General features: G+C 37.3%; 1 protein-coding gene across 13 annotated transcripts in view; it reads left to right on the top strand.

The window, feature by feature from the left end:
- The window catches only part of EML5 (EMAP like 5), a 111,060-nt gene that overhangs the window by 70,457 nt on the left and 16,189 nt on the right, over positions 1-24,414 (top strand). For 5 of the 13 annotated variants that reach the window (XM_036314893.1, XM_036314864.1, XM_036314856.1 and 2 more), the window contains 9 exons: positions 858-1,034; positions 5,883-6,084; positions 6,806-6,932; positions 10,442-10,456; positions 11,404-11,412; positions 13,627-13,705; positions 14,477-14,606; positions 15,698-15,796; positions 21,560-21,580. In XM_036314893.1, coding sequence (XP_036170786.1) covers positions 858-1,034; positions 5,883-6,084; positions 6,806-6,932; positions 10,442-10,456; positions 11,404-11,412; positions 13,627-13,705; positions 14,477-14,606; positions 15,698-15,796; positions 21,560-21,580 — 859 coding nt within the window. Of the gene's footprint in view, positions 1-857; positions 1,035-5,882; positions 6,085-6,805; positions 6,933-10,441; positions 10,457-11,403; positions 11,413-13,626; positions 13,706-14,476; positions 14,607-15,308; positions 15,577-15,697; positions 15,797-21,559; positions 21,581-24,414 lie in introns of those variants that run through there. The other 8 variants (XM_036314886.1, XM_036314881.1, XM_036314930.1 and 5 more) reach the window with 7 other exon arrangements.

Here is a 24,414-nt window from a genome sequence, read left to right as displayed (position 1 = left end):
ATAATGTCATGTTAAAATTTTAGTAGACGAGTGGATAAAGAAGCTGTGGCATATTTACTCATGGAATACTATGCAGACATCACGGAGGTTCCTGGAGAGTATCATGCTAGGTGAAATAAGCTAGTCAGAGAAAGACAAGTATCACATGATCTCACTTATATGTGGAATCTAAACAATTAAATAAACTGATGAACAAAATAGATCCAGAGACATAGAAACATGGAAAGACTGATGAATCTCAAAGTGAAGGTGAGGGTAGGGAGGATGGGCAGGGGAGGGGGGGTGGAGGAGAGATTAACCAAAGAACTTACATGCATATATGCATAACCCATGCACACAGATAATGTGGTGAAGTCCCGGGGACATGGGGTGGGAACGGGCTAGAAGGGGTCAATTGGGGAAAAGGGACATCTGTAATACTTTCAACAATAAAGATAAATTTAAAAAAAAATTTTTCTGCAGGAACTAGAGAGTTTGGGAGGTTACAAAACCAAGACAACTAATAATTTGTATTACATTTTTTATTTTACTTATGGTGTGCAATTACAAAGAAAAATATTTATATTTAGTTGTTAACTCTTAGGTTTAGAGCAGCGGTTCTCAACCTGTGGGTCCCGACCCCTTTGGGGGTCGAACAACCCTTTCCCAGGGGTAGCCTAAGACCATCGGAAAACACATATATAATTACACATTGTTTTTGTGATTAATCACTATGCTTTAATTATGTTCAATTTATAACAATGACATTGGGGGTCACCACAACATGAGGAACTGTATTAAAGGGTCGCGGCATTAGGAAGGTTGAGAACCACTGGTTTAGATATTTCAAACTTAAAGTATTTTTTTTTCCTTTTTAGGTAGAAAAAATTGGTTGGGCATCATGGACAAGTGTGCTTGGTTTGTGCTGTGAGGGAATTTGGCCAGTAATTGGAGAAGTCACAGATATAACTGCCTCTTGCCTCACCCATGACAAAATGGTTCTAGCCACTGGGGATGATTTGGGATTTGTGAAGTTATTTAGATATCCCGCTAAAGTATGTGTTTTTCTTTAACTGTTCTAATGATTACAATTATAACATTAATGTCCTTTCATAGCATGTCATAGTTGTGAAATGCTATTTCATTACAGCAGTGAAATAGCAATATTACATGGGTAATATAAGTTGAAATATGAAAGGTTCAGAATTATGTTCCCTATTCTTTTTTTTTTTTCTTTTCCTGGAGGGAGGGAAAAAGGAAGCAGAAGAAAGAAAGGAAGGAAAGAGGAAAGGAAGAAAGGAGAAAATGGGAGGGAAATATAAGCAGCCAGTTGTAACTACCTTATGTTCCCTGTTCTTAATGTCACATTTATGGCTTTATCTAGAAGTATTATAATTTATGATCCATGTCTTAAGTTATATTATGTTGTACAGTGTTTCTCAAAAATGAGTAATGTAAATATTCCTTTTAAAGGAAATATCCCTTTCATCCTAATAACTTAAATAATTTAATATTCTTTTGATTAAATATATATCATTAGCAGTAAATAACAAGTTTATATTTATACCTTTAAAATTTAATGTTTTAATCAATTAAATAAAAATACTGCCGAAACCGGTTTGGCTCAGTGGATAGAGCGTCGGCTTGCAGACTGAAGGGTCCCGGGTTCGATTCCGGTCGGGGGCATGTACCTGGGTTGCGGGCACATCCCCAGTGGGAGATGTGCGGGAGGCAGCTGATCGATGTTTCTCTCTCATCGATGTTTCTAACTCTCTATCTCTCTCCCTTCCTCTCTGTAAAAAATCAATAAAATATATTTTTAAAAAATAAAAATACTATGAATATAATATCTACAAAATTAAAATAAACAACATTGATTTAATATGATGAATGATGTTATTTTGCTAAAACCAAACTGTACAAATTCTTTGGAGTAATGTACTATACGTCTATGCTAGTGTGTGATGACTTAATTCTCTTATTGCTTTCCTCTATTCAAACTACTGGGAAACATTACAAAAGTAAAATTCATGTATCAAGTCTAGATGCATTTATTCTTAATTGCCACAAATTTAGATACATAATTTGGCACGAACATGAGCTTAAACGTATATTTGAAATAGGGCACTGAAACCATATATGATATTTGGTTCATGATGGTCTTAATTGCTCATATTATTTTATTTTAAATATGCTTTTATTGATTTCAGAGAGAGGAAGGGAGAAAGGGATAGAAACATCAATGATGAGAGAAAATCACTGATTGGCTGCCTCCTGATGCCCCCCTACTGGGGATCGAGACTTGCCACCTGGGCATGTGCCCTGACTGGGAATCAAATCGTGACCTCCTGGTTCATAGGCTGATGCTCAACCACTGAGCAACACCACCAGGCCTCATATTATTATTTTTAAACCATCATTGAAGTGGAAACGCAAGTTTAAAAATTCTCATAGACAACTCAGGTGCCCAAGAAAGTAGTGTATCTACTTTATATACACTTAAGTGGTAGGACTTTATAGTTGACCTAAGGCCTGGTGCATGAATTCATGCACCAGTGGTGTCCCTCAGCCTGGCCTGCTGGATGGGGCCAAAACCGGCTCTCCAACATCCCCCAAGGGGTCCCGGCTTGCGAGAGGGCACAGGCCAGGCCAAGGGACCCCACCAGTGCACGATCGGGGCCAGGGAGAGATGTGGGAGGTTGGCCAGCCGGGGAGGGGGGACCTCAGGAGGGCTCCAGGGCATGTCCAGCCTGTCTCGCTCAGTCCAGATCAGCTTGACCCCAGCAGCAAGCTAACCTACCAGTCGGAGCATCTGCCCCCTGGTGTTCAGTGCACATCATAGCAAGTGGTTGAGGAGCCTTAGCATGTCATTAGCATATTGTGCTTTGATTGGTTGAACGGACAACTGGACACTTAGCATATTAAGCTTTTATTAAATAGGATAAGAATGTGTTCCAATAAAACATTATTAGTCAGAAACTTCACTTCGAGCATTTTAAATGATATAAATGCCCTGCAAAGAGGTCCTGGGATATTGCTGTACAGATTCCTCCTTCACCTATTGCAGCAAGAACCACAAAATCTTAGGGAAACTACCTTCTAGCAGTGTTTTGTTGACAGATCCCCCTTTTATTTCAGCTAACTTTCATTCCCAGAAAGTTTACTGATTTAGCTGGCATTATGTTTTATATATTTAAAATATTTCTTATATTAAAATCCTTGAAATGATGTCCATCTGAAACCTGCTTATGATACATGACTCTGAAATGTACTTCTGTAACTGGTAATGCTACTGTTCAAGATTTAAAAGTTGCCAGTCTCTAGAACTTGTATTTTTCTTGATATTTAAAACAAAAATACATGGTCATGTTTGTTGCTTACAGATAATGAATGAATTAAGATAAAAGATATTTACATGGGTTTATACCAACAAGATTGATAATTACTTTTGTTAAGATGGCCACCCTGTACATAGATATTTATATTCTGATTTCTAAATCATTGTTTCTATTTTCAACAATATGTCTCATAGTCATTGTTTTTAATAGATATGTATTATTCCATAGGTATACAATGTAGTATTACTCTTAGGAACATTTAAGGTATTTAAAGTTTTTCACTGCTAGAAGTAAATGCTGTGGTAAATAATTGTTGCACATGCTGCATTTTTTAGCATAGATCTCTAGAAGGGGGATTGGTAAATGAAAGGTCAGCACGTTTTTATGCTTTTAATGCACAGTACAAGTTGATTTCTAAAAAAGCTATGCCCACGGTACTAGCAATGTGTGAAACTACTAGTTGTACCCTACCCTCACCAGCTTGGGAACTGTTATATTTTATTCTAGTGAATTTCAGTATTTTCTAATTTGTATAAGTTGTATTTATAATGACTAATTCTTGGTCATATATTTAAAAAAATTCAAAATTTTATTTTATTTTTTTTTGTTCTTTTTTTTTTTTAATTAAATCTTTATTGTTCAGATTATTACATTTGTTCCTCTTTTTTTTCCCCCCATAACTCCCCTCCTCCCAGTTCCCGCCCCACCCTCCGCCCTCACTCCCCACCCACTGTCCTCATCCATAGGTGCACGATTTTTGTCCAGTCTCTTCCCGCATCTCCCACACCCCTTTCCCCCCCAGGAATAGTCAGTCCATTCGCTTTCTATGTCCCTGATTCTATTATAATCAACAGTTCATTCTGTTCATCAGATTATTTATTCACTTGATTCTTAGATTCACTTGTTGATAGATGCATATTTGTTGTTCATAATTTGTATCTTTACCTTTTTCTTCCTCTTCCTCTTCTTAAAGGATACCTTTCAGCATTTCATATAATCCTGGTTTGGTGGTGATGAACTCCTTTAGCTTTTCCTTATCTGTGAAGCTCTTTATCTGACCTTCAATTCTGAATGATAGCTTTGCTGGATAAAGTAATCTTGGTTGTAGGTTCTTGGTATTCATCACTTTGAATATTTCTTGCCACTCCCTTCTGGCCTGCAAAGTTTCTGTTGAGAAATCAGCTGACAGTCGTATGGGTATTCCCTTGTAGGTAACTGAGTTTCTTTCTCTTGCTGTTTTTAAGATTCTCTCTTTATCTTTTGCTCTTGGCATTTTAATTATGATGTGTCTTGGTGTGGTCCTCTTTGGATTCCTTTTGTTTGGGGTTCTCCGCGCTTCTTGGACCTGTAAGTCCATTTCTTTCACCAGGTGGGGGAAGTTTTCTGTCATTATTTCTTCAAATAGGTTTTTCAATATCTTGCTCTCTCTCATCTTCTGGCACCCCTATAATTCTGATGTTGGTACGCTTGAAGCTGTCCCAGAGGCTCCTTACACTATCCTCTCATTTTTGGATTCTTTTTTCATTTTGCTTTTCCGGTTGGGTGTTTTTTGCTTCCTCGCATTTCAAATCATTGACTTGATTCTTGCGCTCCTCTGGTCTGCTGTCGGGAGTCTGTATAATATTCGTTATTTCAGTCCGTGTATGCTTAATTTCTAGTTGTTTCCCCAATATAAGATCGAGGGTCTCATTAGTTTTCTTGTAGATCTCATTAAGTTTATCGGCGGCTTCTAAACAGTTCTTGAGAGACCTTAAAAGTGTGGTTCTGAACTCTATATCTTCCATTGACAATTTTGTCCTGTTTCTTTGTCTCCGCATTTTGTTATGCTTCCTTGATGCACCCCCTAGTGGTCTTTGTTCGCAGTCTTATAGTTAAATCTTGATTGTTGTAGCTAATTCCAGGGAGGGTTTGACCTCCAGGCCAAGTGGCTATGAGAATCAGCTGTGTCAGCAGTGAGAGAACTTCTCTCCTCTAGGGAGGTGCTAATCTGGCCTTTGCCTGAGGCTATCCGGCAAATGCCTCTGTGCAGGGCTTGGGCGGGGCGGGTCGCACAGGATCAACAGGGTGGGCCGGGGAGAACAGTTATGGCGGCTCTAAGTCCTGTCCCCAGGGGCTCTGCCTCTCTGAGTCCCAGCACCCGCTGCAAAGCTCAGAGAGAAAGCTGCACTCGCTCTGACCTAAGCCAGACAGTCCCGCTTCTCCCGTTTGAGTCTGGGTCGCTAGAGACTCGCCCGGATCTGGAGCTCAGAGTCTGCGACTCCCTCCCGATTGAAAACGCCAACCGCGCCCTCCGCCGCCAGCCCGCTCCGCGCACTCCGCACCTCAGAATTTGACTTCAGCACTGTGCCTCCTCTGAGTGTCCGTATGCGTTTCTCTTTCCTCCTAGTTGTAGGACTTCCACTCAGCCAGCGTTCCTGTGGTTCTGGGTGATGTCCGTTCCGATTTTTAGTTTCACTTTTGAAGTAGTTGTTCAAAGCCTAAAAAAAATTCAAAATTTTAACTCAAAGATTTCAAGTAATGAAATTTCTCAGAATGACTTTTTGGCTTTTTTTTTTTTATCTTTAGGGAAAATTTGGAAAGTTTAAGAGGTATGTGGCTCATAGTACACAGGTCACAAATGTGCGCTGGACTTGTGATGACAGCATGCTGGTGACCTTAGGAGGCGCGGATATGTCCTTAATGGTTTGGACAAATGAAATGGAGGGCTCTCGAGAAAAAAGGCCTTGTGATAGTGAAGAATCTGATACAGGCTCTGAAGAAGATGGGGGTGTGTTGGTTTACAGTCTTATTTTAACTAGAACATAGAAAAAACAGTACAGCTGGTTTAAGCTGCAGAAGCTGAAACGAGTAATACTGATGTTTGAATAATTGTAATTTTAGTCTATTTGGTCTGTTTAATACCAAAATTGGTTTTGTGACTCAAGAAGAACAGGCTGTCATGTATTGATGACTTAGATATTATTTATCTCCAAGTGTAAGATAATCATATTTGAATAAGTACTGTTTAAAAATTTATAGTATCTAACCTCATGTTTTAAAATAATTCCTAATATACCGGTAATACCAGATCATTATAGAAAAGTTAGAAAATACCTTTTACAGTAAATAATAAGTACAGCATCCATAATTTGACCACTTCTGTTGGTCAAATTCTGTTAATATTTGGCAACTTCTGTTAATATTTTGGGATCTATTAATAAGGCATTTATATACATAGTATGTTTTAAACAAAAATGGTGTCATATTGAACTTATATTTGTAGCCTGCTATTATCACTTAGTAATACTTTGAAACATTGTTACATATCATTAAATATTCTTCTACATCACTTTTACTGGCTGTATATTATTTTATAATTTGGCTGTAATAATACACGTTATTTAACTTATTTCATATCATTGAACAGAATTCTTGTATCCAAATAATAAGATCACATACTTGGTCTCTTCAGTTATCAGTTAATGAATAATTCCTGTATTTTATGGTAGGCTACGACAGTGATGTTACAAGGGAGAATGAAATCAGTTACACCATCAGAGCCTTATCAACAAATATTCGTCCAATGTTTGGAATCAAGCCTCATTTGCAACAAAAAGAACCCTCAATTGATGAGAGGTAACAATCAAGTTTAAATCTAGATGAAGAAAATGATACTGCTATTAATAATTGAATTTATTCTTTAACTGAATGTATTTTTGCAAAAACTAAATAACAGTGGTACTCTTTTATTATACGGTCCCCAGTACCTCTTAGAAAACCATGTTTTTCCTTGTATACTTTTTGGTGGTGACACTGTTTAGAAATCGGTTTAAGGAATGATGCTATATATGAAGTCTATATAATTGAAGAATGTTATTTGCTAACTTTTATAAATGTATGTGATGGGGTTGGGGAGATAATAAAAATTGAACCTAGTACTATGTACTTTTTAGGAAGCACATGAGCAGAGAGAGATATTAAATTTTGAAAAGGCCCTTTGAGCCATGTGCCTTTAATCAAGGATATATTTATTTCAGAAATTTTTCTAAAAGGGAAGTTAAAGTATAGCTTGTCTCTAATGGGAATTACTGGTCTTTGTCTAGAATCAGCAAATCAAAAATAAGGACATGTACACAATAATTTTAAGGGGAGATAACTTTTTTTTAATATATTTTATTGATTTTTTCAGCGAGGAAGGGAGAGGGGTAGAGAGTTAGAAACATTGATCAGCTGCCTCCTGCACACCTCCTACTGGGGATGTGCCTGCAACCAAGGTACATGCCCTTGACCGGAATCGAACCTGGGACCCTTCAGTCCGCAGGTGGACGCTCCATCCACTGAGCCAAACCGGTTAGGGTGGGGAGATAACTTTTTAATAAAGTCTCTAAGCTAGGTGACAGATTAAGAGAGAAATTGTGAACCTGATGCTTTTAAAATCATTAGGGAAGATAGAAAACAAAAAGAGGCATGTGGATCAGGGAATCTCATGGATTTCAGAAGCAAAGAGGTTTTAAGAAATGGTAAAGGAAACATTATCCAGATATAGCAGTGAGGAACAAAGGGAGAGGGAGGTGAGAACAACGGTGACCTCTTCTGTAGAAGTTGTGATGAGGAAAACTTTATTATGAGAAGTTAGTAAGAAGATTTGAGGCAAGAGTACAGACAGGGAATGCATTCACAATTAACAGAATTTGTGGAAGATTCAAGTGAATGTATAGTTGGTGAGGGTAGTGCTGAAGGGCATTGGAGCTCAGCTAGTAGAAATTATATCAGAAGAAAGCACTGGCAGAAGGATTAGAGTTTACACCGATGGGTTTAAGAATCTGGGGGAAAGGAAGACGCTGGAAGGGTGGGATGCATGATAGTGATGGAGAAGAGGGGAGAACTAGACATTCACTCCAAAGTTACCGGAAGTTCTGGGTGGAATATTGAGGTGGTGATGCCTCCACAGCTGTTCCACATGCCCCTATTGATGATGGTATGCCTCAAATAATAACAGTGAGGAGCCACCTTATGGGTGATCATCAACATTGTCATCACGTATAAAGAGGCAAAGTATGAAGTTAGAGGTATGTTTCAAAAAAGTTGGCCAAACCATAATCTGACTACTTGCACAGGATTCAAGGTTGAAGCAACTGGATAGGAGGCAAATGGCATGGGTTTTGAATTCAGACAATGGGTTAAAATATTCATTTTATCATTTACCAGTTGTGTAAATGATAAATGTGAATCTTGTAAAATTGTTCATCCTCTCTGAGCCTCAGTTTCCTCAGAGGTAAAATGACTTCTAATTTATGGTTTAAATTAAAGAATTTAGACAGTAGGTCTTTACCAATGACATCCCTCCCATGGAATGAAATACAAAGTAGCCTGAGGAGTACCTTGGTTAATACTGAAACACTCTATGAAATTAAATATTCACAAAGTAATGAACGCTACCTATATATTAATTAAAGTAATATATTTAAATATGCAAATGTGGATGTTCCTAATTAGAATATTTGCAATATAGTGCTTAATATTACTTAAAGGAAAGTATATCACCCAGGTCATGAAAAATGATAAGTGTTTCATAGGGGAAAAGGAACTTGCCATTTCCATAAGTCATTTTCTTTTTTAAAAAATATATTTTATTGATTTTTTACGGAGAGGAAGGGAGAGGGATAGAGAGTTAGAAACATCAATGAGAGAGAAACATCGATCAGCTGCCTCCTACACACCTCCCACTGGGCATGTGCCGGCAACCAAGGTACATGCCCTTGACCAGAATCGAACCTGAGACCTTTCAGTCGCAGTCCGATGCTCTATCCACTGACCCAAACCGGCCAGGGCTCCATAAGTCTTTTTCATTTATTATATTTATTTTTAAAGAAAAATATTTATCAGCCAGAACCGGTTTGGCTCAGTGGATAGAGCGTTGGTCTGCAGACTCAAGGGTCCCAGGTTCAATTCCGGTCAAGGGCATGTACCTTGGTTGCGGGCACATCCCCAGTGGGGGGCGTGCAGGAGGCAGCTGATCGATGTTTCTCTCTCATCGATGTTTCTGACTCTCTATCCCTCTCCCTTCCTCTCTGTAAAAAATCAATAAAATATATTTTTTTTAAAAAAAGAAAGAAAAATATTTATCAGATAAATTTAGTATGTCAGAAAGTGTGCCCTAATTTTAATATGTAGGCCATCTTTTATGGTAAGACACTTTAATTTTCTTCTTCATCGCTGAAGTGACCCAAGTCCTGACAGGTGAAAATATCACTGCTCGTGGAGAGTATGGGACAGTCGTGATTGTAATCTTTGCTGTTAGCTTGCATTTTTTACAGCTAATGTTTTAAAAATTATTTTGAAATTATTTCACACCTTATTTTCAAATCATAATTCAGCTCTACTAAATTCTTCTGAAAATGTTGAGGCAAAAGAAGCCAGTAATGTGGTTCATAGTTAGGAGACTTCATTTTCATGAAATGAAAGAATCAAAGGAAATAAAAACGAAGAAATATTTCTTTTTACCAACTTTGAATATACTTGTGAGGAGAGAAAATAGTCTGTATAAGTAATTATTTTCATATTTTAAATAAAATACATTATTGTCGTCAAATGTGAAATAAGACACGTGATAGTTAAAACAAATGCTTGTCAAATATCTTATTCACTTAACAGGAAAATGTTTCTGATGACAATTTGATAACTACTATAATTGGTTGATACTTTGTGGGGTATTTTACTTAAATGACTTGAATAATTTTGTTATTCTTTTTATCTAAATATTTGAGCTCGAACCGGTTTGCCTCAGTGGATAGAGCGTTGGCCTGCGGACTGAAGGGTCCCAGGTTCGATTCCGGTCAAGGGCATGTACCTTGGTTGTGGGCACATCCCCAGTAGGGAGTGTGCAGGAGGCAGCTGATCGATGTTTCTAACTCTCTATCCCTCTCCCCTCCTCTCTGCAAAAAATCAATAAAATATATATATATATTTTTAAAACCTATAAAAAATAAAAATAAATATTTGTGAAACAAATCTTATGTATTTAAGTAATTTATTATAAATCAAATTTTTAATATTTGTCTTCACTCTGCTCACTAAACTGGTACATTTTATTCATGATCAGTTTTCATATGTCTCCTCCTTTTTTCCTTTTGCTCCTTTTGAAGGCAGGGGATAGTAAGGTAAGTATTTTATTGAAGACAATACTTTAGTCAAAAATTGACTCTTCTGTTTTGGTCTTTATAGTTACTTAAGGTATATTTTTCCCCTATTAAACATTGAACTACATGTGTCAAGAAAGAATCAGAAAATGAAACAGGACAAATCCTACAAAATAGTTGCATTTTATAAATACAATATGTGGGTGTTGTTATGAGAGTCTTGATTATGATCATTGGTTTTAAAATGACTTTTCATAGACTCCTATACTCAAGATAGTTTCAGTTTTTCCTTAAGTTTCAGAGACTGATAAAAACAATCTGTTAGCCATACATTTTTATCAGTGGAAAAAGTTTCAGTTTATAAACCTCTAAGGGTCATTTCATGCATGTTTAATGTCTCCATGAATTTTAAAACATTAATATAGGGCAGTAAATGTATATGTATGTTTGATAAAATTATGTGCAAGGACTCTGGGGTACTTCTGTAGCTATTTGTATGGAGATGAGAGTGTCTCTAAACCGTTTCTGAAGCAGAACCATTTGTGGTAAAGGCTCCTTTAGAAGTTTTTTTTAAAAAAGGTACCATTAGGAAAATGCTGGGAGGTAAGGATGAAAAAAGGATATTTGAAAAGAGATTGTATAGAAATTCAAATATTGGACGCTCCTTAATTTGCAGACAGCAGGAATTAATCTGGGGTTTTTTTGCAAGTTTTAACATTTATAACAGAACATGTTGAATTCTCATTTATTTTTCTTCTTCACCTTTCTTATTTCCCTGCCATTAATGGAGTAACTTAAGTCTTTTCTAATATGCAGTAATAAATAAAAACAATAGGCCTTTAAAATATACAATATAGCTTATCTGCATTCAGTTTGTAAAAAATATTTTATTACAGGAAGTATTTTACTAGTGTTTTAAATTAAATCTGTGTTGTAATCTTTTCCCCTTTTTATCTGCTGCTAAAAAGAGGTTCCAGGTAATCCTCTTTCTTTGCTATGTCTTATGAGGCCTAATTTTGTATTTGTATCTTCTTTTATGTTTCCCATTAATGAGCTATGTTACTTGGTGTTCTTTACTTCTAATCACAGTTTATGTTTTTCTCCTTTGAAGTGAGTATTTCTGAAATGAACAGCATCTTAATTATTGGATTCACATATAAGTAACTACTTCTCTGAAACATTATCCATTTAACTTGTGTAATATTGCAAGCTGCGTAATTTTAAGCAATAATGTACGCTATATGAGTTATTTTTACAGAGATTAAAGTATACTTAACTGTTACATGGGATTGTATAGGTAAAAATTACAACTATCAAATGATAGCGTTGAATCAGGTTCAACAAAAAGGCTTGCCCTGACCGGTTTGGCTCAGTGGATGGAGCGTTGGCCTGCGGACTGAAAGGTCCCAGGTTCGATTCTGGTCAAGGGCATGTACCTTGGTTGTGGGCACATCCCCAGGAGGGGGTGTGCAGGAGGCAGCTGATCGATGTTTCTCTCTCATCGATGTTTCTAACTCTCTATCCCTCTCCCTTCCTCTCTGTAAAAAATCAATAAAATATATTTAAAAAAATAAAAAGGCTTGGAAGCGACCAAAGCTGCTGTTCTTCTCGGAAATGATCCTAGCACAAATATTTTGAGTTAAACATTGTACATTTCAGTTATATTTATTAATTATATATATCTTTAAAGTACATGAAAAAGGTTTCAAACCAAAATTTTTGTGATAATTTGAAAAGCTCTTTATATAGTCTTGTAAGTGCATTTAATTTTTATGCCACCAGCCAGTCAAGGTTATGTACTTCTACATAAGCTGCTGAACATGAAAATGCACACTCTTTCCTACTACACTAGAGGCCCGATGCACAAAATTCGTGCAAGGGGCTCGGCCCCCACTGCCCCCACCCCCACCGCCGCCTCGGCCCCTGCCGGCCACCTCTGCCTCCACCCCCACCCACCATGGCTTTCTGGTCTAATTAGCATATTATGCTTTAATTATTATAGATGTTCAAGACATAACACTTCATTTACTTTTTATGGATAAATAACTTGAAACCCATTTTGAAAATACAAATGTTGTTATGCCTTTATTTTTATGGACTTATTCATAAATATTGGAATTTTTCAGAGGAAAGTTAATTTGTATCATTTCCTGATTTTGTTGTTAAAAATTTTTAAATGTTAGCCCAGTGGGTGTGGCTCAGTAGTTGAGTGTCAACCCATGAACCAAGAGGTCACAGGTTCTATTCCCGGTCAGGGCACATGCCTGGTTGTGGGCTCAATTCCCAGTAGGGGGCGTGCAAGAGGCAGTGGATTCCTGTTTCATTCTCTCTATTCCTGTCCCTTCCTCTCTTTAAATCAATAAAAACATTTTTTAAAATGAATATTAGCTTAAAATTTGGAGGGGGGGTGATATATGATTAATTTAGATTCATTGTTCAGGATATTAAACATTTAATGATTATATCAGTTAAAACTAAATGATGTGGAGTTTTTAAATTTTTATTTTAAAAAGAATTTTAGGAAAGAGCCTCTACATTCAAATTATTCAAAATGGGAACTATGTACACCTAATGGGACATTATGAATAGTCCTGAACTAGCAGTGGGAACAGAGAAGAGGGAGCTAGATTTTGGAGAGCTGCTGTGCAGGTGAAGTTGATAAGACTTTAGTAAACAGAAGAGAAGAGAAGGAGTTGGAGGCAGTAGTAATAGCCATCACCTTTTACGGAGCGTGATATGATTTACGTGCTTCGTACCTATACTGTGTCCTGCTGGACTGATGGTGATGCCACGACCATGCTAGGGACTGCAAGAGGGAGAAGGTAGGCGCAGAGTGGCAGGTAAGAGTACAGATTCGAACTCAGACGTGATTTCTGTTGCCAATAGAAAATTCATAGAAATATTTTCAAAATTCAGTTCAAGAAGAATCTAAGCAGTCTGCTCTGTTACTAGTATAGTATTTACATTATGAAACATACACTAAAGAAATTAAAAGTAAAATGAATAAAAGATCAAATGCCTTCGTGTTTTAGAGGATATCAAGATAGAGAGGGCACAGTCTAGTGAGCATGCAGATGGGGCGTGTTTTTATGAAGGCGTGTTAGACTTTTCTCTCTGGAGGGCACGAGAGGGCGGCTCCAGGAAGGTGCCCGTGACAAGTGCCTCTCCTCATTCCCACTTCCCTCTTTCAGGCCCCCCGTGAGCAGGGCCCCGCCACAGCCAGAGAAACTCCAGACAAACAATGTTGGCAAGAAAAAAAGACCCATAGAGGTGAGGAAAACTCATTCTCTAGTTCATTCTGTTTCCTTTTTGTAAAATACCCAAATCTTAGTTTTAATGAAAATAAACATATTGAATAATCATTTTTGTTTGATTGTAAAAATTGATTAAATGTCAAGTCTGAGCTTTAGATTGACATCCTCTGTCTCTCCCAGGCATTTCATAATCCCAGTATCAGCAGCAACAAGCAGACTGTGCTACGTTGGGTCAAAAATAAGGTGTCAAAACTGTGGGAGGGTGATTGTTGTCCTCCCTGCCCCACTCAGCCTCAGGTCAATGAGAGCATGAGTGGTCAGGGAGGGTGCACTGCCCTTGTGCACCCATGTCGCTGTACTGCTCCCATCCTCAAAAGTGCACCCCGGGACCTAATTCCTACTGAGTTATAATAGTCAAAATAGCTGTTATCTTGACTAACAGATATTTTGAATAATGAACACAAATCGGAATATTCTTCTTTTAGACAGAAGTATCTCAATTTTTAACCCATAAAATCTTTAAGAACCGAAATTCCTGGAATCAGATGACCTTGTGCTTTCCTTTTCATTTTTACAACTTGATGTGGAAAAGATAGAATGTGTGTTTTAGCTGTCCAAAACAGGTTACATAAAGAAGTATGTCTAGTTTAATTTTGTGTTTGCAGTTTGTAAAACATCAGAAATGCATCCTTTATTTTGTCTGAAGATACCAATACTGTATACAATTTTTAAAAATGGTGAATATTTAGACATGAGGAATCATATCATGGTTTTATCATTGTTATAGGATCTCATGTTGGAGCTTGTTTTTGGCTATCGAGGCAGAGACTGTAGGAATAATGTTCACTATTTAAATGATGGTGATGATATAATTTATCATACTGCATCCATTGGAATTCTGCACAATGTTGCTACAGGTAGGAAACCCTGATTCCTCATCCCTACTTTTTCTTAAATTTAGGATTTTTTAATTTAGCATCTTAAAATTCTTAGTTAAAACTATAAATAATTAAAATGCATGAGCCCAGAATATACTTCATACTGTAGAACTTCCTACTAATATTTCAAGTAACCAAATTTACAATCTCACTAGAGTATAGGAGCAGAAAAGGGTTTCATAATGCCAAGTGCTCACAGGTCTCTGAGCGAAGGTTTACTGTATGTTGAAACCATTGTAACTTTATTATGTTGATGATTTGGATGGTGGTCTTTCAGAGTGATTGAAAGTAGCATGCTGGGTGAGCTGATTGCTGGGGGTGGGGATGAGGTGGGTGGTGTTCATACTGAAGCTTTGGAAAGCCAATCGATATTTAACTTTCATTGGTGTATTTCTCTCTCCCCCTCTCCCTTCCTTCCTTCCTTCCTTCCTTCCTTCCTTCCTCTCTCTCTCTCTCTCTCTCTCTCTCTCTCTCTCTCTAAATTAAATAAGTAAAATTCTTCAGTGCCTCCCCGCTGATTATAGAATATGAAATTTAATAGAATGGCATTCAAATTCCTCTGTGATTCAATTTGCCTTTCAACCATATTTCTCACTTTTCTTTTTTATGACCCCACACTTCAGCCAAGTGAACCCCTTGTGTGCTTACCCAATACTTTCCTGCCTTTTACCTTTGCTTCAGATATTCTTCTACCTGGAATGCCCTTCCCACCCACCTTCACATTTACCGAATGTGCCGGGTCAGTCCAGCAGTGCCACATGCCAGGATCAGAAGACTTCTCTGCTGTGGATCCCCACAGCGTTTGATCTTTGACTCTGTGGCACTTGTGTCTCCAGCCTGTATCACATCGGTTTATGCCTTTTCAGGGCTCTATCCCTTTAAACTTTAAGGTTTCTGGGTCATTTTTCCATCTTCATGATGATGTGCACATATTAAGTGCTCAAAAATATGTGTTAAAGAAGCAAGTAAGTTAAACAGAGCAGTTTATTGCTGTGGATAATAGCATTTAGTGCATTTGGCTGTTATACTTTAAAGTTTTAAAATTTAATTCTCAAATTATTTTTTTGTAGGAACTCAGAGTTTTTATCAGGAACATAATGATGATATTCTGTGCCTCACTGTAAATCAGCATCCCAAATTCATCAACATAGTAGCAACTGGCCAAGTAGGTATGTTTGTGTATTTTAAAAGAAACAATTTTAAATGATTTGGTATCCTAAGGAAAAAATTAAAATATATTGTTTATTTTTCAAAAATTATTTGCACATAAAGCACACACCCAGTTTGACCATATTACTTATTTCCGGGTATCTTTCTTTCACCTCAGTTATCTGAGTTGATTCAAACAGTTCAAAATTAAGAATAAGCTATTTTATGTTGATTGAAATAGTTGGATTTAGTCCTTTAGCAGAAATTTCAAATCAGCAAAAAGGTTTAATTTAATAGCATGTAGAGCAGGAAGGAAGAATTTGAGGAAGACACGGTAACCAAGGGGAGCCAGGACATAACTAGGTGAGGGGGCAGGCAGCCTCTGCTACAGCAGGGCTATTAGCTGGAAAGAAGAGAAGCCACATCTGCTCTGTGCTAGCAAACCCCACTGCCTTTCTCCCTCCTTGGAATGGATCTAATTTGCCAGCTGTTTCTAAATCATCACCTCTACTGCTGGGTTTAAATCGGTGGAACAAAGGCCATAACCCTACCAGCAAAATGATGAGAGGACAGCAGGTCTAGTTAGGACATACCTACCAGTCAATCCGCAATCAGTATGAATTCTGCATAATAGATTATGTCAGTCACATCTTCACAACGTGGTACAGTTTTTAGAAATGATTGGAACCCTGGGTTTGTTGGGCCTCAGTTGCTAAGCCAGCTTCCCAGGTGTTCCAGGTGTCTTTCTTCCTAAGATGATTTATGCCTTTAATATCTTCATTTTCATGCAGGCACTAAATCGATCAGTTAAATACTTATTTTCTGGGTTGCTTAGTTCTACAGTGATACCACAAAGACCCTTGTATTCTTTCTTTCTGTAAAATTTTCTACTTTTGCAAAGAACGTAGACCAATATTTCACCTGTTATATACAAACTATTCTAATCTTTGAATATAAAAGCATAGGTCTAACCCCTTTTTCGGTTAAGTGTTTTGAAACTGAATTTTGTGTTTACTCTGCCTGAGGAATGCGAGGCCATGTTATTGCCATTTTGGTCACTAAAGAACCTAGTTCAGTGCCTCTCTTGGCATATACTTTACTTTTTTATTGCTCAGTTAATTTTGATTGAGTGGATTTATTTCTTCAACAAGTTTATTGAGCACATATCATGTTCAAAGTATTGTTCTAGGTTCTGGATATACAAGAAGCTTATAAAAGAAAAACAAACCCCAAATCTCTATCTTAATGGAGTTTACATTCTGTGAATAAAATTCTGGAAGGCATGTTTCTTCCATTCTCCACCGTTGCTCCTTCTCCTTTTCTTTCCTCTTCTCTCCCTCTGTTAAGCAACTTTAATATGTTAGTGTTATAGTTTTCTCTTTTGACTAAGAAATGTGATCACAAGTTAATCTTTCACGGAATTTGACTCGTCCACTTCTTATCCTTTTTTTAAAATTGACATACTACACTATGTTAGTTTCAGATATACACCATAATGACTTGACATTTGTACTTTTTAAAAGGCAATACTATAGGGAATGTGGAATGATTAGTTACTGCCTCCCCTCTCCTTCTAAGTCCAGGCAGTGCAGAGTAGCCTGAGCCTTGCCCCCACTTGTACCCTCCCACAAAACCCATAACAGAAGTTCTTTACTGATGACTAGTTAAGTGTAAGATAGATTCCAGAGAGACCAAAGAGTGAGGGACTTTTTTTCTTCTGAACCTAAAAAGAATTGAATCAGTAGTTACTTTGCCTGCCAAGCTTTTTTTTAACACCCACAAAGCACAGAACACTATAATGTTTATGGTTCTCTTTGTTGAAAATTATATAGATCATAGAAGAATTGAAATACTTTGCTTTTTTTCATATTTTACCCCATTACATTCAAACTTTTCTTGTTTTCTTGACTGGAATCTTGGAATCCCAGGGACAAATAATATCATTTTATCTAGTCTATCATTAGATGTTTGAATGTCCTCTGTAACATCTCTGGTGAAGGGTCTTCCTACATATGATTGAACCCCATCATCACTTAATGCTTAACAAAATAATGTAACCTCTCCTTGGGAAGCTCAATTATAAAGTGCTTCTTTATACAGAACACAAATCTGTCTCTTTAATTGCACCTCATTGGTCCTCATTCTTGAGGCACCTAGAACAGCTAATTTCTTTTTTTTTTAAATTTTTTATTGATTTCAGAGAGGAAGGGAGAGAGAGATAGAAACATCAATGATGAGAGAGAATCATTGATTGGCTGCCTCCTGCACGCCCCCTACTGGGGAACGAACCTGCAACCCAAACACATGTCCTTGACAGGAATCGAACCTGAGACCCTTCAGTTTGCAGGCCGACACTCTATCCACTGAGCCAAACCAACTAGGGCTAGAACAGCTAATTTCTTACTCCCATGATGTTATCTTCCAGTATTTGGAGAGAACTGTCAATCTCCCCGAGTCTAATCTAGTCTAACCTAGCCTCTAAAAGGGCTCACTTAGAACCAAGATGGCGGCATAGGTAAACACTGGAGATTGCTGCCTCGCACAACCACTTCAAAAATACAACTAAAAGACGGAACGGACATCACCCAGAACCACAGGAAGGCTGGCTGAAGGGAAATTCTTCAACTAGAAGGAAAGAGAACAGCATACCGAGACTCAGAGGAGGCGCAGTGCAGAAAATACAAAGGTGCGGAGGTGCGCGCGGAGCGGGCTGGCGGCTGAGGGCGCGGTTGTCTGTTTCAATCGGGAAGGAGTCTCAGGCTCTGAGCGCCCGTTCCCGGCGAGTCTCTAGGGACCCAGACTCAAATGGGAGAAGCAGGACTGTCTGGAATCGGTCGGAACTCGAGGGCAGCTTTCTCTCCGAGGTTTGCAGCGGTTGCTGGGATTCTGAGAGGCATAGCCTCTGGGGACGGGACTGAGAACAGCCATAACTGCTCCCTCCGCCCGCCCTGCCCAAGCCCTGCACAGAGGCATTTGCTGGATAGCCTCAGGCAAAGGCTAGATTAGCACCTCCCCAGAGGACAGAAGTTTTCCCACTGCAGACACAGCTGATTCTCACAGCCAGTTGGCCTGGAGGGCAAATCCCTCCCAGTATTACCTATAACAATCAAGGCTTAACTACAACAAGACTGCACACAAAGAACACTAGGGGGTGCACCAAGAAAGCATAAAAAATGGGGAGACAAAGAAACAGGACAAAATTGTCAGTGGAGGATATAGAGTTCAGAACCACACTTTTAAGGTCTTTCAATAAGTTTCTAGAAACTGCCGATAAACTTAATGAGATCTACAAGAAATCTAATGAGACCCTCGATGTTGTGATAAAGAACCAACTAGAAATTAAGCATACACGGACTGAAATAACGAATATTATAAAGACTCCCAACAGCAGACCAGAGGAGCGCAAGAATCAAGTCAAAGATTTGAAATGCGAAGAAGCAAAAAACACCCAACCGGAAAAGCAAAATGAAAAAATCCGAAAATACGAAGATAGTGTAAGGAGCCTCTGGGACAGCTTCAAGCGTACCAACATCAGAATTATAGGGGTGCCAGAAGATGAGAGAGAGCAAGATATTGAAAACCTATTTGAAGAAATAATGACAGAAAACTTCCCCTATCTGGTGAAAGAAATAGACTTACAAGTCCAGGAAGCGCAGAGAACCCCAAACAAAAGGAATCCAAAGAGGACCACACCAAGACACATCATAATTAAAATGCCAAGAGCAAAAGACAAAGAGAGAATCTTAAAAGCAGCAAGAGAAAGAAACTCAGTTACCTACAAGGGAATACCCATACGACTGTCAGCTGATTTCTCAACAGAAACTTTGCAGGCCAGAAGGGAGTGGCAAGAAATATTCAAAGTGATGAATGCCAAGAACCTACAACCAAGACTACTTTATCCAGCAAAGCTATCATTCAGAACTGAAGGTCAGATAAAGAGCTTCACAGATAAGGAAAAGCTAAAGGAGTTCATCACCACCAAACCAGTATTATATGAAATGCTGAAAGGTATCCTTTAAGAAGAGGAGGAAGAAGAAGAAGGTAAAGATACAAATTATGAACAACAAATATGCATCTATCAACAAGTGAATCTAAAAACCAAGTGAATCAATAATCTGATGAACAGAATGAACTGGTGATTATAATAGAATCAGGGACATAGAAAGGGAGTGGACTATTTTTGGCGGCGGGGGTTGGGGGGAAGGGGTGTGGGAGATGCGGGAAGAGACTGGACAAAAATGGTGCACCTGTGGATGAGGACAGTGGGTGGGGAGTGAGGGCGGAGGGTGGGGTGGGAACTGGGAGGAGGGGAGTTATGGGGGGAAAAAAGAGGAACAAATGTAATAATCTGAACAATAAAGATTTAATTAAAAAAATAAAAATAAAAGGGCTCACTTTAGACATCCTCCAAATACATTTCATAAGTCAGAGTAAAATGAGAGCAATGGGATTGCTTTCCATGACTATGATATCTGAAAACCCAGAATTCTCTATCAAATGGTCCTAAACCTGCTGTGGGCCTGTCTGAGCCTCTTCTGCAAGTCCAAGCCCCCGGTCATAGATTGCACAACTAGTGAGAGCCCTCTTGAGGATGCCCAAGGGGCAGCGTGCGTTGGGAGGTGGTGAAGGCCTTTGATGTGCAGGGTGGATGGCTACACATGAGCTGCCATGCTCCTGTGGTAGGGGATAAAGCTGGGAGGGGAAGAGAAAGGGAGAGGCTAAGGCTGTCTCATGCTGCCCAAATTCTAATGAGTTCTAAAATCAAACCAGGTCTTCAAAGTTGTTATAGGGGGGTACTTGTCAAGATAGGAAGATAAAACACTTCACTTAATTTTATCTTGATTGGTAACTTGAAAATATTTAGGCCTGTGATGTTTAGGTCTTTATTTGTACTCTTGTCCCAGGTCCTGCAGATATTCAGGGCCAAGCCTGACTTCCAAACAGAGTGCCCGGGTTCCCCAGCCGTGCTTCCTGTGGCGCGGTGTCAGTCCTCCCCCTTTGGTTGTCGTCAGAGCAGTTCACAACCATCAGTGTGTTTCCTATGCGTCTGCTCAGCCATCAGCTACGATACTCTCTTTTTTCTCACATTCCATGTCAGCACACCCTGGGCCTTCATTATCCATACGTCCTTGAAATCATTATTTCCCAAAGCCATCATCTGCCTTGAAAGGATTTCTAAATTTTTATGCCTTTATTGCTAAAAACTGCCACTTCTAAAATTTTGGCTAATAGGTATTTCTACCACAAACATAACGAGCTTAGACTTCCATGTTTTCTGTATTGGTAACCTTTTACTCATACAGAAAATATTTAGTTAAAAAAAAAAAAATGAGCATGGTTAATTTATGGCCTTGAATTATATGGTAAATTTTGCCATCATTTCTCTCAGGTTTAGAACTAATTCTCCCCTTCAAGTAGAGATGCATTCTAACCTTAAAGGGTCTATTAACAGTTCATTTTGTAAAACGAAATGAGGATCATATCAACTTAAATCATATTATTATTTTTAAAGTTAAAATTTTATTTAACTTATCAAATACAAAGAAAATAAAGTATTAATCCAAAGTTTGAAAGGTCATATATATAGAATGTTAATATGTATGTATAATTTAAATTATTAGCTTCATTTACAGTTTACTCAGTTTCACATAAAATTAATTTTGTATGACACTTGATTATTTAAATTATATAAAATCACTATTTTATAATTGAGTTTTTCAAATTTTACTTTTAGTATTATGTTATTAATGGATAATTATTTTTCTGCTCCTTTTCCATTTTAGGTGATTCAGCAGACATGTCACGTAAGGAAAATTAATCATTTTTTTTGTTTTAGTTATATTGTTTAGTAATGTAGTCCATATTTTCATAAAGTAATGAGATACTTGAACCTATTTTGGATGTTTTAAAAATGAAGAATACATCCTCTTAATGTCATGATATTGAGCCCAATTTGTAATAATAACAATAATAATTTTTTTAAAGTAATACTATATTTTGACCTTTTTAGTGTGCCCAGCACTATTGTAAGCACTATACATATAACCTATTTAGTCATCACAAGAATTCTTCACGGTAGGTATTAACTTGCCAATGTCAGGTAGCTGTTAAAAGTAGAGGGTTTAACACTTAATCTTAAATATGAATCAATAAATTTTATTGTCTGAAAATATAATTTTTAAATTTTTATTTTTATATACTATCACAATTATTGCACATGCTAGGTCAGTGATAGCAAACCTATGACACGCGTGTCAGGTGACACGCGAACTCATTTTTTTGGTTGATTTTTCTTTGTTAAATGGCATTTAAATATATAAAATAAATATCAAAAACATAAGTCTTTGTTTTACTATGGTTGCACATGTCAAAAAATTTCTATATGTGACACAGCACCAGAGTTAAGTTAGGGTTTTTCAAAATGCAGACACGCCGAGCTCAAAAGGTTCACCATCACTGTGCTAGATCAACAGATCATTTGAATATTTATAAATAACTTTTTATTAATGATTTTGACCATGGGCTTGTGAATTTATAAAGCTATTAAATAAAAAATGTGTTCATTGCTTTTAGATATACAGGGTATCCCCCCAAAATGTATACACACTTTAATAACTGATAGCTCAATTTTGAAAATAAAATGTATTTTAATAAACACTGCCTTTATAATTATTCAGAATGTGTGTATACATTTTTGGGGGACACCCTGTATAATAACTAGGCTTTTCAACTCAACTTTCAGTTTACATGGTATAGTAAGAATTAGCAGTTTAACAAGAAAACATTTCCCAGTGATCTGTAACTCTTTCCCTGCCCTCCCCTCCTCGGGCATAAAGCACGGTTCTGTGATTTGCTGTAATTTAAGGAGACCCTACTGGCATCTCTGTACTGGAGACTAAGAGTCAAGGATGTCATGAGAAGTTGGGGGGATTGCTTTTCCAGAGGCAGCTTGATGTGATGGACAGACAAGAGCCTGGGGACTGACTACAGCACACCTGCTGGCTCTGCTCGCCCTGAGCTGTGTGTAACTCAGGCAAAGCACTTCACCTCTCTGAGCCTGAGTCCGTGGGAAAACATACCTGTCTAGAAGTAGGGATTGGAAAGCATGAGATGTTCCTGGTAATGTGCCTGGTCCATGAGAGGCACTCATATCTGGTGGCATATAGGAAGCAGAGAGCAAGAGTAGCATCTGTGTTACGGCAGCAGAGAGAATGGCCATTCTGAAATCACAGTTGGCCCTCCATATCCATGGGCCACCAACGGCAGATTAAAATTACCCAGAAGAAAAAGCTCCCCCAAAATCCCAAAAAACAAAATTTGAATTTGCCACACGCTGAGCACTGTGCTGAATCCATGCAAATGAAGTGAACACTGCCATAGCCTTTAGGCAAATACAGGGTATATGCAAATACTATATCATCATTTTACATAAGGGACTTGAACACCCCCGGATTTTGGTACCAATCCCCCAGGGAAACTGAGGGACAGCTATATAGGAGAAAATAAAATATACTTAATAAACTTAATACTTATTTTGTAAGTTAGGCCTTGAGAATTTACAGTAATTTAAATTTTAACGACTGTTATATCAATAAGTTTAGAACAATCTAAATGTGGAGCAGTCCCATAACATAGTCATACTTATATGTTTTAAAATATAAATTCTGCTATAAGTTTCTTTCCACCTCATATAATTTTTATAAATGTTTGAAAAGCTCAGTAATTCAATTTATCTAAGATTATTTGCTATTTAAATTTTAGGTAAATTGAACTGTGTAATTTGTGGCATATTAAGTTTGGAGACAAAAATAAGTGATGTTTCTTGAAAGTCCATTATCTACCTCATCACATTTAGGCAAATGTAGTATATGAATTGCCCAGAGGTGCTTTTTGTAAACATATTAAAATGTTTTTACATTATGATCCATGTAATGTTTATCACTGGCAAAAAATTAGAGTGATCTACTAGTATGTATTTACATTTTAAATTTGAACCACCTAACATGGCTTATTAAGTTTACAGTCCCCATATCCTTTGACTTTTATTGAATGAGCAACATTTTAGTCCAATACTTAAATTATTATCTGTTTTTCATACATAGATATCTTATTTTATTATAGGGTAACCCTTTGTATCTGTTGCCATGTAGTTTTGATTTTTTACATAAAGTTACATAAAACTTGTTACTGTAATTGAAAAAGTTTAAAAATTAAATAAAGGATAACTTTAAGAGAAAGTTGCATAAATCTTTGAATAGTCCCTACTTAATAATAATAAAATTTAAATTCCTGGTTTAATATATTGTATCTCCTTTGTTTGAGGAACTATCAGATTTAATTTATCATTGTATAATATAAATTGTAGATGGTATACAATAGAGTCTAAATTGATCAGAATATTTTCTTTAGAGACCAAAGTTTCTTTCTGCACCAAATGGTTTTAAAGCAGCTTGTCTTAATATTTCTCTATTTTTGCAATACAGTATTTGTAGTAAATTTATAATTTAAAACAAATGACGTTAGTATTATGATTATTTTACTAAGAGTTCTGAGACTGAATTAGCTGCTGAATTAACGTATCTATTTTTTAAGGGTACAGTTCATGAAAAAAGGACAATAATACAAACCTGTGATTCTT

The sequence above is a fragment of the Myotis myotis genome, unplaced genomic scaffold, assembly GCF_014108235.1.
Source record: "Myotis myotis isolate mMyoMyo1 unplaced genomic scaffold, mMyoMyo1.p scaffold_m19_p_1, whole genome shotgun sequence".
NCBI lineage: Eukaryota > Metazoa > Chordata > Mammalia > Chiroptera > Vespertilionidae > Myotis > Myotis myotis.
Note: the sequence above shows the minus strand (reverse complement) of the source record. Positions and strands in the feature narration are given on the sequence as shown.